This window comes from Poecilia formosa, unplaced genomic scaffold (genome assembly GCF_000485575.1).
Source record: "Poecilia formosa unplaced genomic scaffold, Poecilia_formosa-5.1.2 Scaffold11, whole genome shotgun sequence".
Taxonomy (NCBI): Eukaryota; Metazoa; Chordata; class Actinopteri; order Cyprinodontiformes; family Poeciliidae; genus Poecilia; species Poecilia formosa.
In genome coordinates, this window is record NW_006799950.1 from 4,195,275 (window position 1) to 4,210,663 (window position 15,389).

The 15,389-nt window shown below is 41.5% G+C and overlaps 1 protein-coding gene and 1 long non-coding RNA gene across 6 annotated transcripts in view; one reads left to right on the top strand and one right to left on the bottom strand.

Annotated features, from left to right (window-relative positions):
- Window positions 1-3,778, top strand: part of LOC103132988 (axin-2-like) — a 96,310-nt gene extending 92,532 nt beyond the window's left edge. For all 5 annotated transcript variants that reach the window (XM_016667193.1, XM_016667187.1, XM_016667195.1 and 2 more), the window contains one exon: window positions 3,640-3,778. In XM_016667193.1, the coding sequence (XP_016522679.1) occupies window positions 3,640-3,766 (127 nt within the window). In that variant the 3' untranslated portion in view covers window positions 3,767-3,778. The remainder of the gene's footprint in view (window positions 1-3,639) is intronic.
- LOC107835050 (uncharacterized) lies at window positions 3,692-5,572 on the bottom strand. Its single transcript, XR_001660880.1, has 2 exons — window positions 3,954-5,572; window positions 3,692-3,887 (listed from the first exon to the last, which is right to left on the bottom strand). It is a non-coding gene; the product is annotated as an uncharacterized LOC107835050 (long non-coding RNA).
- Window positions 5,573-15,389: the final 9,817 nt, after the last annotated feature.

Genomic DNA, 15,389 nt, shown 5'->3' on the forward strand with positions numbered 1-15,389 from the left:
AACAAGTAGGGACTTATCACAGCACTTGAATTTTCAAAAAGTTGACAGAGCAACTTCACTGCACTCTGTTTAGCCGCCCTGCTATCTGCAGCAAGTCTTGCTCTCTCTCGCTCTCACAGCCTGAAGGAAATGACATGACACATAAATATATGTTCCTTCCAAATATCTTCTTGCACCTCTGAGCGTTTCATTTTTACTTTTTTTTACCCTTGGCCACCTGCTTAATGATTAAATATGTAGCATTAACGTTAACTTAACCGTAGTGTTTTCACCACGGATTAAAAAAAAGCCGACGACACTGAAAACCATCCAACAGCTGCTGCTTGGTGCCGATTTTCGGTGCACCTCTAACTCTGAATTATGATTAATGACACCTGTTGAGACAGGACAAGAATCACAGCAGATGGACTTAGAAAACTCCCCATTGAGTTTATATATATATATACACTGCTTTTGTTTGTATGTGTGAAGCACTGGAGCCTGAAAGCTGACAAAGAAACTAAGCCGGGCTCATCCACTGTACTTAGAGCTTTTTCAGAAAGAGGGGGAGAGAAAGAGGGGGTTCTGGAGTGAATTTTTCTCACATCTGGTCCTGATTTACATGCTAAGGCAGCCTTAATAAATATGGCTTTGAAGCTAAGGTTATTTTATTTTGTGTGCAAAGACCATCGCAATGCCTTCAAATTCCTCCGCCAGACGATTGCATCAGACATTGAAATCCAACGCTGCGCTGAGCACCTTGTTCTGGCGAAGGTATCGGGGCCACGGCGATAAAGCCGCCACCGTCGGTGTCGCACGACGAAGCCAAACCCCCATCATCAGGACTTCAGTTGTAAGTACCAACAAGTTCTGAAGATCCGCCGCTGAAGCTACCGAAATCCCTTTTTCGGGGGGGTGGGAGGGGGGAGTCTGTGGTATTTCAGCAAGTGAAGCCTCTGCAGTCACATCTGTTTGTTAGGCAAGAGCGGAGGAGAAGGCTCGCAAACAAGCCAGCGCTCCCCCAGCTACCCCATAACTCTTCAGCGAGCCTGTGAGAACAGGGGGTGGGGGGATGAAGCGCCTGGCTTCAATGGCAGCAGAATGTGTGGAGTTGGTTAATTTGGACATGGCAGCGGTTCAGCAGAGAACAGTACTCCGCAGCTCTGCCAGACAATATTGGTGCCAGATGTTGTGAGGAGAGAAAAATCCTGCCACATAAAACATGTTCCAGTGGAAAGACTCCTTCTGTCGCTCTGCCTCTGCAGCAAAGTGATGACTTTGAACTATTTGTGAGCATAAAATGTAGTTTTATATATTTATTTAAATGCAGCCATTTAGATTAAGATGGGTAGTGTGGCTGTTTTTGTGAGAAGAATAAAACAAGAAAGATAAATAATTGAAAGCGTTTGAGCAATGCCCAGAAGAAGTTAGACAACAGATGGAACTTTTTTTTGTTGTTGTTAGAAATGCAGTTTGATTACAAGCTTTTTTTTTTTTTTTGCTTTTTGTCACATTAATGTTGCTGCCTGTTCTGCAGCTGTGATGAAACCAACCTCCTTCACATTCATCCTCGATTACAATCAAAAAACAACGACGTATGTGTATATTTATGCTCACCCTCCCCGTACATGTGTTGTCTGAATGACTCTAAGCTGAGCTCATAAAACACTCGGCTCCCCCTACTTTGTTTTTTTGTTTTCTTCTTCTTCTTCCGTTTTATATTCCGAATGCAGGCACACATGGACAAAATGAGGCATTTTTCCATTACAAAGCTTATCATTAAATCCCCTCCTGCTGATCTTTTTGCTGGGTTTAAAGTAGAGAGTAGAATCATTAGAAACATCAGGAGACTTCACAGCCACTGGGGCTGAGCTAGCCTGGGGAGCTATCTCCGCTTGTGTGAAGAAGAGGAGCAGCGGGTCGGCGAGGTGACCCGTGACCTCGAGGAATACCGTCTGAGGGCAGAGGTCCTTCGTCCAAACTGTTGCACACATTTGCTGAACCGCTGCTGCACCACATTTTGTGACCTGCTTCCGGCCTCCAGTTTTTGTGCTGCTCATTTTGATTTTGGCGAGTTTTGACTAATTTTTTAATGACTTCTACAAGAATATAAGATCATCATGTTTTTTTTTTTTTTCTAGCCTTCTATCCAAAGAGAAAGTGACTTATAGGGCTGTGATTTTACTTCTGATTTCAGAATTTTTCCATAGTCGAATGCAAAAGTATTGTAACGTTGATTATCTTCACTTCAGACTTTCGAAATGCTGCCAACATTTCAAAATTCAGCGTGTTCTATAACGGAGGTTTAAAGAAAACGGAGCAATTTTGCTGGACTATGTTCCGCTTTCCTGAAAGTCTAGCTCTCTAAGATATGAATATGATCACGCTTTGCACTTTTACACTGCAAAAACACAAAATCTTACCAAGTATTTTGCCTTGTATTTAATGCAAACATCTTGAATTAGGATGAAATTAACTTAAAAGTAACTTTTCAGCAAGAAACAGGAGGCTATTTTAAGTAAATATTTCATTAATATTAATCGAAAAGGCCAACCCCAACGGCAAAATAATTTAAGGAAAAACAGGGAAAAAACAAAGTAAAGTAATCTGCCAGTGGAACTAGTATTTTTTAAATCAATATTAATGAATTGTTGACTTAAAATACGTTCTTGCTGAAAAGTTACTTACAAGTTAACTTTGTCTTAATTCAAGTGTACCAAGACATTTGCACTAAAATCTTGGCAAAATATATTTGGTAAGACTTTGTTTGTGGAGTGTATTTGAATAACTTCAGTATTCAGAGCATTATTTTACGAAGGGTCATTACATGAGACTCTCATACTGACCCTGGCCTGTCTCACTCTTCCTGAAAATGCTGCGTCCACACTGAAGAGTGTTGTAAGTGTGAAACGGCACCGTTTCGATTGGAAGCTTTCCGCAGCGCGTGTTTGTGTCTGAAGACTTTCGGGTTTCGAGGCGGGCAGTGGAGTGCAGTCGCAGGCAGACTCTGGGGCACCTGAAACGTCAACCTGTGTGACAGAGAGGCCCTTGATTTTTGACAACAAGCCCAATTGGAAGCTGTGGAGACACTGGGAGGAAGGAAGGTGGTGATGGTGGAGGCGGGGGGGTTGCCATAGAGAAAGAGAGAGAGGGAGCAGGGATGGAGGAGGGGGAGGTGCTTAAGGACAGCCTCTAATTAACCCTTCAACTTTAATAAGTCCTGACAGGACAGATCTGCGATGAGGAGCCGAGCGCTCGCGGACGAGCCGTTTTTAGCGGCTCAAATTATCACAGGCGGTGTTTAAACGAGAGGTTCAGCTGTGTTTGCACAGCGGTGCGATGTGGAGTCAGGCTCTACCTTTGAAGTGCTCAGGGATGGCATTGAAGGCTATGACTAAGTTGTTTTGTACAAGATCCATTTCTGGCTCTGAGAGAGCGTGAGTGTTTGATTTGGACTAAAGGGAGCGTGTACACGTAAGTAGTCGTGTAGGAGCCTCAAAGCTGTTTAGAACAAGATGAAATGTATCGGTTGCCCTCCTGCTGCCGCTCTGTCAGCTATTGTTTGAGCTTAGTTTTCTTTTCTTTCCCAACACTCACCTACGCGTTTTCTAATCACAAACTTCTCTCTTTGTGTGTGTCTCCTTTTCTTTCCCTCCTCAGGTACTACTTCAAGAAGGCGAGCGATGAGTTTGAGTGTGGAGCGGTGTTCGAGGAAGTGTGGGAAGATGCCACTGTGCTGCCCATGTACGAGGGCAAGGTCCTGGGCAAAGTGGAGAGGATGGACTGAAAAAAAATAAAATAAAATAACACAAACAACCAGTGCCCTTCCCGCGCCCAAACACAAGTTAAGCTTTCCCTTAAGAACTTGAGCAACAGACTCTATGAAAAACAAACAAAAAAAAAAAAACCTCTGTGGTGCATTAGATCTACATGTTGAATCTCTACGTTTTAAACTGGAATTATTTTTTGGAAACCTCTGGACTTTTTTTTTTTTTTTTTATATTTCTTATTATTAAGCTAAACAGAGTTAATATATCCAGCACAAGAAACGCGATTGAAGGAAGACGAGCCAATGAAGTATGCCGAACTCAGAGGAGGAGCCGCCCCCTCCCTGACTCGCTCAACCAATCAGCCTTAGATCACACAAAGGGACGAAACTTTGAAGACCAACGCAAGAATCGGAGGCCAGGGGGGAGGAGAGACCCCGACTCCTCTTGAAGATAACCACTGAAGAAACCGTCGAGTTGCGACACGACGGCGGACTGATGGTGTCCTGTGCAGAGGGCTAAGCAGGCGCTGACAGAAACGCCCATACGTGTGCATATACATACATATATATGTATATATACACATATTTTATATATATATAGATATATATCTATATATATAATTCTTTTTTTCTTGAGTTTAAAGTTTTATTTAGTATTTATTAAAATAAAACTTCCCTCTCCCCTCCCTTGTCTTAATCCGTTGACCCCGCCCCCTTTTTCCCTGTCGTCTCCAGCCAATGAACAAGCTGCTTTGAATGTTGGGAGAATACTCTAGTGATGCCGTTTCATGTTTGTCCGTTTTTTTTTTTATGTTCCGCTAAGGTGGTCACACTAGCCTTGTTGCCACTTTCGACCCAAAATAACGACCTGGGCGTGGGTCCAGTCCAAAGCTTCGTTACGCTAACGGTCAATCCCACTTTTATATGCTGCTGATAGTTTTGTTCAAAGTTGTCACACCAGGATCTCCCAGCACTCATTGTCTGTCTCTCTCTCTCTCTCTCCCCCCCTCTCCCATCCCTCCCTTTCTCCTCTGCCTTTCCCTCTTTAGCGACAGAGCTCAATCTTTTTTTGTTGTGCCTTTGTTTGTAAACCAGGCATTGCACAGGGATGGGAAATAAAGTGGGGGGGGGGGGGTAGAGGGGGGCAGGGCAGATTCACACAGAGAGAAGGCCTAATAAAGACAGTGTTTACAGCCCGCACACCGAAATAACTCGCGCTAATAACAAGAATCAGTTTGAGCCACTGAGAGCGACTTCTCGACGAAGTCGGCCAACATGTGCGGGAGGGAAAAAAAACAAACAAACAAAAAAAAAAAACTACAAAACAGCAAAAACATCGTGAAGAAGTTCCGCTCCAGTATCTTTTGAATGTTGTTACAGTAACACCGAATATAGCAGAGCTCCTGCGTATATTGTAATTATGCATTCTGAAGTATGAATACTGAAACACACACAGACACAAACACATGACTGCTGGTGTTTCTTGAGTACAGCACCTGTGCCTACATGGATGCCATACCATGTGCTACCCTGTTTCAGGGTTTTAATATATATCCCTTGGTTTTCAGAAGGGTTTTATGTTGAGAAGATATTTTTATGCTTTTAATAATGTCCTGTAATCATGTTTTTTTATTATTATTATTTTGTTTGTGTTCCTCTTTTTTTTTTTTTTTTACACCTTGGCCTTTTTTTTGGTTGTTTTTTGGTTCATAATATCTAAACTGTAAATTATACATTATATACAGAGTTTCATTTAAAGATTTACATGGATCTATAATTATTGAGAGATGTAGCCTTTATTAAAGTTTTATATTTTTCAAATGAAAGCAGATGTTGTACTTATTTCGTGTTTTTAACAGAGTGACATCATAAGTATCCATATATTTTTATTCATTTATTGATGGATAAAGACAATAATGGTGACGCTCAAGGGAAGGTTTAAGTGTTTTATTTATCGAGTTAGTTTTATTCTACTTTTCTGATACCCAAGTGATGTGCAATGTTGGTGCAAACAGAAATTAGGCAGCCTTGTTTTCATAGGTTTGTAGTTGTTATCAATAATTGTCACCATTGAGCTTTTGTTAAAAAAAAAAAGTTATTGTTGTTTTCACCACTGATCAAATGTGAAGGTTAAAATCTTTTCTCTGTTTTCTGAGTGTGAGATTTTGCTCGTACAGTAAAATATTTTATTTTGAGGCTTGAAACACTTCCTCACCATGAGCGCCATAACCTGTGGAAGTGGCTGCAAGTTATAGTTCACTCAGAATCAAGCAACGAGCAGCACCGTCGAATGACGGCAATATCACCGTAGCATGAACTAAAGTAAAGCAGGCCTAGAACGGCTGGAGCAGTCACCTGCTTTTTCTGCAACGTTCGTGTCTTAGAAACTTCAAAATCTTCACACAAATGGCACTATCGTGTAGAGATACTGTAGTGGTAGTATTTATTAAAAAGAAATTCTCTACTGGGTGTGGCGGTGGTGCAGAGGTAAATCCTGACCCGTCTATGGAGGCCTTTGTCCTGAAGCGGCTACGGGTTTGAGTCCCGGCCCGATGACCCAGGCAGCATGTCTTGCCCCTCTCTCATGACCCACTTTCCCGTCTGACAACTAGCACATATAAACTACTAAAGCCGACAATTAAAAAAATAAATAAATTGTCACCATGTTCTGACAGTGATATGAGATGGATAATCTGCAGAAAAAAATAAATCGATCTCCTCTGTTCTCTCCCAGTTCTTTCAGAGACAACAATGGAAATACATTGCTTGGTCAGAAACAACTAATCGGAGCCAGGAAGGTCTCAGCGCTGTCAATCAAATTTGTAAACACGCTGCTCACACCCTCCCCCTTGCTTTCTGCTATTCTAAAGCAGACTGGGCCACAAATGCTAAGGCTGGTGATGATAGACAAACAATTTTCCTGTAATTGTAAGTTGTTTCTCTGCCGTGAGCTCACTGAGCAGCGCGTACGTGAGGATGATTAACAGAATTAAGACTTTTCTCCTGGCTCTGATTGGATGTTTTTTAACTGGGAGCAGTGAATTTCTGCAGATGGGCTCTGGGAGGAGGCGGAGGAACTCAATTTTTTTTTTTTTTTCACAGATTATGACATAATGACAGTTTTAACAAATATGCACAAAAAAATTATAGAGATTACATATTGCAGCTTTAATCGGTGTTGCAAATGATAAACCACTGAATATTGACATCAGTTAAACGCTGACGTTGCTTCCTCAAATAAAAAGTTCTAAAACTGGAAACGTCTTTGCTTAAAAAGACAAGAATGGAACGGGAAACAGAAATCACCCAGTTCCCCTCTGTGATTAACTCTGCAGGCTTTCTGCTCGCCTCTTTAAACGAGAGACATTAAGCATGAAAATGAAGCCATGGTGCTAATTGGTGCTATTAAAGAGCAATGAGGGCCAGCGTTACTCTCTGTAAGTCAACACAAACGTTAATGAAGCACCCTGCCTCCCCTATCAGAGGACCTCCACATGTTTGCTTCAATTATCTGGCTTCATATCAGCATTTTTGAGGGGAAAAAAAATCATTTAACACCATGGAAATAATTCAGCGCTGGGGACTGGGATGCTGTCTGCATCATGCAGATGCACTCGGCTCGTGCATTTGAGTTCAAACTGTTTCCATTAAACGGGGGGAAAAGGCTCGAAGTTGATAAAAAACAGAAGTTGCCACATCATAAGATTCAAACAGCCATTACTTATGAGCTTATACTGCGCACAATTTCTTTTTTTTTTATTCTATGTTTCCTTTTCCCTTTAAGTGAGTACACATGGAAAACAAAGTAGATGGAGAACTGTCCCATCCAAGATCTTTACACACTTCTTAACAATAAATGCTCCTCTGAAGACAAACAGTTTAGACGGACCACTAACAGATTCATTTTCCAGGCTTCGCCAAAGCTCAGAGCGGCGAGACTTTGCGACATAATTGTTGCATTACATACGCCACAAACCCTGGAATCAATTATGCTGTGGATTTCACTTGACAGTGAAGAGAGTTTAATCAGGACTAAGCAGCTAGTTTCTGCTGAGCGGTCGGGTTTGAGGCAGGTGCGCCGCTCCACGCCCCTCTCACCTGCACTGGCACCGTCCTCCCCGACTCTTCTCAGCTCTAATCTTACAGCCTCTTGGGGACTCTGGCTCTGAAAAACAACCTGTCCAGGGAATCTGCTTACATTTTGCATACCCTCCCTCTTCTCCAACATCAGCTTGACCCCTCCCTGCTCCCAGCCCTCACCTCAAGCCCATTTTTAGATATTTTCACATTGCCTCTATCACATTCAAGGTGCTTTGTTGAGGTACAGTGCAGGTTATGTACGGGTTCCAGCTTTCACAGCAACTTGTCTCGAGTTTGACGCTTCTGATCCTTAAAATTCTCATTTGGGGCACGCAGTTCCTTGACTTTTTGAGAGCAGAAGACGTTTCCATGCCGTAAATCTGATTTCGGTGTCTTTCTCCGACGTCCCAAACTTTGCACCCTTTGCTGTTGTCTTTTCTCCTAATGGTGGCTTTTATTCCTCTTGCGTTGCCTTGTAATTGGCATAGCGTGGTTGGGGCTATTGTAAACATGGCCGCGTGAAACGGGTATAAAGAGGCACCAGACGCTCCGCGGGCTAAGCCAGTGTGCGAAGCGGGCAGGGACTGCTGCTGCCTATTGTACTGCTGAAGCCTTTGTAGATTTGCAGTGGGCCCCCCTTTTTAATCGCCTTCTCATGCACCGCCTGCCGCCTCACTTTGCATATTTAATTGCCAGGTAAAATCATTTGCTCGACAATCCGTTTAATTATTTGATTGTACAGTAAACCGTAAAGAGTGAGCAGGGGGAAGTGGAAGGGATAAAGGGGGATAGGGAGAAGGAGGGAGAAAAGAGAGAGAGAGAGAGAGCAGCAGGCAGCGGAGAAAGAAAGGAGTCTGTTGCCAGAATAGACATCAAAGCTGTGCCTTGATGTTGATGTTGAATGGGCATTAATGGTTTCTGAAGGCAAGAGATTGCACAGGGAAAAAAAAAAAAGAAAAAGAGAAGAAAAAAAATAAACCTTCCTTTTTCTCTGACAATCCCGCCAGCCATCTCAGTAAATGCATAAACATTGGAAGCCGGTACAAGTTAGAGCATTGAACAGAGATAAAGAAAAAGAGACTGAGGGAAGCTAGTTAGATTGCTCACTTTTATTTCCTGTAATGACTAAAGATTGAGTTATGGAGAGAGATATGGGTCAAATGGACTGATCTGAGGTGATTAGGTTGCCTTCATAACATTGTTTTATATTGTTTTGGTTGTTTTAAATTGGTCCTGAAGCTGTTTTACTACAATAAAGGTAATCCATAATTTGATTGCCTGAACAGTCAAAGGCTTAGCTATGCTTTTTTTTTTTTTTTTCCACAAAAGAGTTACTGATTTGAACAGCTCATTTTTCCTTACTAAATGAATTAATCGTTTCAAAACTGATTCATCTATTTACTCCGGTTATCTTTGTTAGGTATGAAAAGTTGTTTGAGTAGCTGAGACATTTAGGTGTGACGAAAAAAAAGCGGAAACAGAAGAAATGTGCACTGTATTTTAATTTTAAAGGAAGTTTTGTTGGGCCACAAAATATTACTTAGACGCTTTATATTTGAATCGACATTTGAATAGCTAGGGCAAATAACCGAGTCAAAATTTACACTTTTCATACAAAACAAAACATACAAATTACATACAAAATGCTTTGAAGCGGGAAAAACACTGGTAGAAAAGAAAAAAACCCCACTAATTGTCAAACTATGTAAAGAAAATCATTAAACTCTTTACAAAAATACATCAAAACAAAGGTATTAAACTGAAAAATGTATAGTGGTACAAAATTCTTTAAATATAATCCACAAAGAATGAACACAAACATTTTGAAATAGACCAAAAATATTTGTGATGCAATGAAATTTATAAGCATATACAAGTAGTTAAATAAGTAAATAACCCCCAAAAAGGATCAAATTTACACAATAAAACGTGCAGAATCATCTGAGTGCCTCTATGAACACATGACACAGTGATGTTTCCCATTGTTGATGATTTGTCACAAAACTCTGAATGCTAGTATTCACAAATATTTCCAAATAATATGTAAAAGTCCTGATAACGACCATATAGCCTATTCTATGAATACTGTGAAAGGTTGACAGAATTTAACCAACAAAATACAAATGATTGAGAATTGAATAGTGGCAACATTTCAATTTTTATTTATTTTTTTCTCTATAATTTATCACAGTAAACAAACTTTCAGAACAACGATTTACAACGAGACGTAAAATAACACCCACAATACTTTTTAGCAACTCTATGACAATTCTACAACGCCATGATGCCGACATTTCACATTTGTCTTTCTCAAGCACCAAGCCAAATAAATGTATAGACTGCACTTGTTCACATCGACATGTTTTCTGAATATTGCCTCATGTTTCACGATGCTGTCAATGGGACTTGGCTCTTGTGAGTGACTGGTCCAAGCTTGGAGCTTAAACCACAGCTTACCTCAGAAATTTATCCAAAATCACCTTGATCCTCTTTCGACTGGCACTGCTGGAGATCTCCCTCTCTCTGTCTCTCTCTTCCAGTCGTGCCATCTGTCTCTCCTACTCTTCTTTGTTGTGAGCTGTGCTCATGACTTTCAGTTTCCTTGAACTATCTTGTCTTTCTTTCAATTTATTAGTGAGGGTCTTTGTGGGTGTGAGAGTCCAAAAGGTGTGTTGGCAAATGTCACCCTGAATTAGCAGACCCTTGAAAGGCATGCACGTCTGAAAGTGACGCTGCTCTTTTTGCTGCTTTTTTTTTTTTTTTACAAAATGTACCTTAGTATAGAATGGCACTCTAACATTGATAGTTTAAAGAAAGAAACAAATAGATTTTCTAGTTTTTGAAGGGCTTTTTTTAAAGGATATTTCTGAGTTTACCCTCAGGTGTGGTGGTCCAGGCAAAACCTTGACTTGAATATCTTAGATAAACTATCTGGGTGGAGATAAAGGTGGTTTGAGTTGATCCAACCTCAAACACTTGGACATTAAAGCTGAGAACATGTTGCTTAAGAGGCACTAAATATCCTCCACAACGTTTTCACCGTCCCATTTTTCCAGTCCACGGCTTTTTCAGAGCCACCTAATCAGCAGGTAGAGATGACTGAGTGGTCACCAAAGAGTGAAAAGCTGGATCTTTAGAAGATTACCTCTACTACCATCGTTCTCTTCGAGTTATGTTTTGTCTTGTACAATCCTGAGAAGCATTGTTTATCTTACCAAGAGATGCTCCGCGTCCCCAGGAATTCTAAACACAGAGGAAGGAGCATATTGGCTCTGCTCTGATATAAAAGCATTCTTTTTGGGCAGTTGTTCATTTTATTTTGGGTGCATCCATTCATCTCTTTCCCTCCCTCTCTTCCTCTGCCAGTTCTCTTTCAGCTTAGGATAGGCATTGTCTATTTTGTCTAACTACCCCCTGTCGGGGTTGCAAACCACCCCCCAAGGGAAGCCTGTGTTCTTTGGGCAAGACTCGACTTCAGGCCAAAAACCGCTGTCAACAAGGAGAACAATTTGGCTGGCAACAGCCATATTTACAGATTGGTGAACCACAGCTCTATTTAGCAGTGTTCCTTCGTCAGTAAACACCACAGGTCGGAGTCTTTGTCTGATCTCAAAGGGAAAAATAGAGATAGAATTATGCATTGTGGCTTAAGGTTGGTCTGTACCAGCCACTTCTCAAATCACCATTGTTTGGAAGTTCAGAGCAGCTAAATGAGCCGATAACGCAGGTTTGTCATGACACACACTCCACATTCCTTGGTGACCGACTGGAATGCAGTTCCTCAAAAGACTTCGCCTGTGGCCTCTGTTTGGATGCTGTTTGGTATATTTTCAATCTTGTCTTTTCTTGTACAGTCTTTTAAATTGGAATGGGCATTTCTAAAATTACTGTGATTTGGACTTTGTGGTAATTCATATAAATGGCTCAATCAAACTCTGTTTGCACCGTGGTACAAATACAGTGTCCGCCACTGTGCCAATACATTTCAGCCTGGAGTCTGGTTAACACACTAGCCCACATCAGAGTGTGGGCAGCTTGGTATGCAGCAGGAGAACACATTTGAAGTTTGGGATCAGAGAAGGCTTCAACACATTGCAGTAATGAAGTAAATCTGGGAGAGAAGAGAACAGTGAAATACTGTTCGATGCCGCTGACATCTACAGGGAGGCGACAATCGGGGTAAACGTCCTCGGTTCAGGGTGGATCAGGGGCTCTCCAACTATTAAGTTGTGGTAAAAATAGTTTTTAAATTGGCCTGTCTGTGAATAAGAATGTAGGATTAATATTGATGTTGCATAAACTTTTATTGATTTTTTTATTCTCCTGTTGTGGTGAAAAATTGCCCAATGTCCCTAATATATACATAATGGCACTCCTGTTGACACAACCTCTAATTTTGAGTTTGTTTAGAGTTTTGTTTTGTAACTTGCTTTAGAATAACGTTACTACCAGACGTTTCACCTGCACACAGGATTTGTCCTGGAGGTGAGAGGTCATGAATGAAGCCCTGGATTGGCTGCTTTGCAAACCCTATAGCATGTCAAGGAACAATGCCACTCGGCATTCAGCCTTATCAAGCTGTCATAAATTTTTCCTTAACAAAACAAAGTAAGCGTGCCAAACTTTTGGTGTGCTTTATGTATTAGGGTATACATATCCCAAGTTTTATTTATTTTCTCACACAACAGTTCTCAATCCGTTCTCTGAAAATGTAAAAAGCATGTCGCAACTGCAAATCTACCAAGACAAACTTAGGTCAGCGAGGTGGAGTAACCGCAAGCTGCAGACAGCATGTAGGCAGCCAGAAGTTCAGAAATAGGCGGGTCGCGAGCTGGATGTGGACCGTTGGCTGCCATTTGAGGGCCACTTTTAAAGACAATGGATAAATAACTGGAAACTGTAGATAGATTAAGAGGTCATAAACTGATCCTCATACCAAAATCTCATGGTTTATTTTCTCAACAATGAACTGGCTTCTTTAGATCCAATAGTAACTTTTTGGGGGGGAATTAAGATGAGTCAAAATTATGGAGGAACTGTACTGTCATGACTTTAGGTGATTACCAGTTCAAGGCGACGGGACTCCTTGTTCTGCGAGAGAGCAGAAAGAATTCATAAGCGAGCGGAGGTTCGATCCGCGCAGAGAGAAGGTTTGCACGTGAGGAAAAAATCTGAGCGTGAACACAATGATTTGAGAGAGTACAAAGAATATTTGAAAAAGCATTGCAAGTTTTAATAGTATTCCTGTTTTGAAATTGAAAAAAAAAAAATAAGCTGACAGCAACAGGAAGAAATCCTGTTTTCAAATTGAGAATGTATGCTTTCAACTCATGGCAGTAAAATTCCCCCATACAAAACGTATTAATAGGCAACAAAAGGAAGATCAGCACTAAAATCATTTAATTTGAAAGCAGGTGAGTCATAAGACAGATGTAGTTAATGTTCAGTGGCCCTGAAAAAACAAACTGCAGCAGCGACCAACATTGTTGTCCGTACATGTTGTCTTGCCTGGGTGTGGCCGCCACAGACAGTATTGAACTGAGCTTGTATTTAGAAACTGGGGAATTTCTCTGTGCTTTTATCCTAAGATGACCACAGTGCTTCAGTGTTGTGCCTCACACATACCTTCAGCTCCGCAGTCCATTCCCCAGACAGCTGTGGGAAATGTGGTGAGGCCACTCTGGCTTTGGACGCCTCCCAGGCACCACAAGGATAAAAACTGGCCTTGGTCATGTGACCCTGTCATGTGACTCCTAGAAAACAGACGAGAGGAGTTAGAGGGCTAACCGCTGGGTTTTCATACACCTTAAACAGTTTGAAACTATAAGTCAATTACGCCTCCCTTTGAGTATTGATGATTCATATCCCCCATAACTCTAAAGCCTGGCTAAGAGATCGCAGATGCATAAATGATTCTCAGAGAATCACCTGGGCTGTGAGCTCTGACTGTTTCCCATCCAAGACACTCCGCCTGGTAAAGCTCTGGGCTTAGCTGCCATTGTTTACTCTTTCCCCACAGATCCGAGCACCTGTTACAGATTGAGCTGTACATAATCCAGCTGCAAGCCATTTTCTTCTAACACCCAAGAAGATAACAACCCCTCCAGCACAAGCGATTAGGCTAATTGGTCTTGATGATGGGAAGAAACAAAGTCGGATGAGAGGGTAGAAAGTTTGTGGGTCAGATATACTGGTCTGCAGGGGGAATCTGCTCAAAACAGGCAAACGGATATGTGTGCATCAGCCCAGTTGTGTTTTAAATAATGAGCAGTGACTTCCCTTGTTTGTGCTCATCATCACTTGTTCCATGTTCTGGCTGGCCGACATGCCCAACCCGGCACAACTAACCGCTGTTATGGCTAAATGCCTGCACATATCTGTCTGTCTCCATTCTCCATTCTGCCGCCAGCTTGCCCATCTTCTCATTTGCTTTTCATACAGAGGCAATTAAGTCAAGTTTCCCAATGCCCTACAAGATTCTTTGTTCTCGGTCTTTGTTTTTGTTGCTGTTCTCCCAGTTCCTAGCTGCTCTTTCTCTCTCGCCCATTCTTGCGGGTTTGTTTCGCGGGTGAGGAGGTCAAGGCCGGGGGCGTAAAAAAAGAGAGCAGGGAGTTGGTGGGGTGCATTTCCAGCTTTATGACTAACCACATGTGTTTCTGGGTCTTAATATTTATATGTTTCTCATGGAAAATAGGGTGGTGAAAGAGGATGCTGGGAGAAGAAAGACAGGCATATGGTTCTTGTTTGTAAGATTGCGCTAAGAGCTGGACTGTTTGTTTCCTGCGATGAGCAGAAGGAAATGCATTGTGCTAATCATCTTCTAGCTTGGCTCTCGCCCAGGCAGTGGTCACATTTTATTACATATATTAATACTGGATGTAAACGAAGTGCAGTTTGATAGAAATGCCTGATGCACTGCAATGCACAATTTCTTTTTTTAGATTTGATGCTTGCTTGAGTTTTCCAATGAGGCAAATATGTTAATGATTGTGCGCGAAACTCTCCTTGTTTCACACGCTAAAGCATCTTACTCCGTGCATGAAGTTCTGCTCCAGTGACTCTTTCACTTGTCTTGGGAACTGTTGGCAAAGGACTGATTATCATTATGAAAACCAGAACCAGGTACTTTGCTCCCACCTTTCTCTTCTCCTGTGTCTGAAACCAAATCAAATGCCTTGTAGGGGATGGCAGTGGAAGTCCGTGGTGCGTTCCATTCTTTTTGGGATGTAATCTGCTCAGGATCAGACTTTGCATATATTCTGCTATGATTCTTTTCACAGATTGTGGGAGGCAGCTGTTTCATGTGATTTCTTTCATGTGGAACTCCACCACTTGAAAACAAAGCCTCTTTTTTCTGAAAATGACTCCCCCAAAATGAATTCCATATACCTCAGGAACTACAAGGTGTAGTTGACTGGTTCTGGTACCAAAACAAAGGTAATATTCCAAATAATACTTTAGAGTTCTAAAAATCAACATTTGTATTATTGAGTAAGAGCAAATACATATACAGTACAAATACAGTACAGGTTCTGACCACTGACTGTACCAAATTTCATTA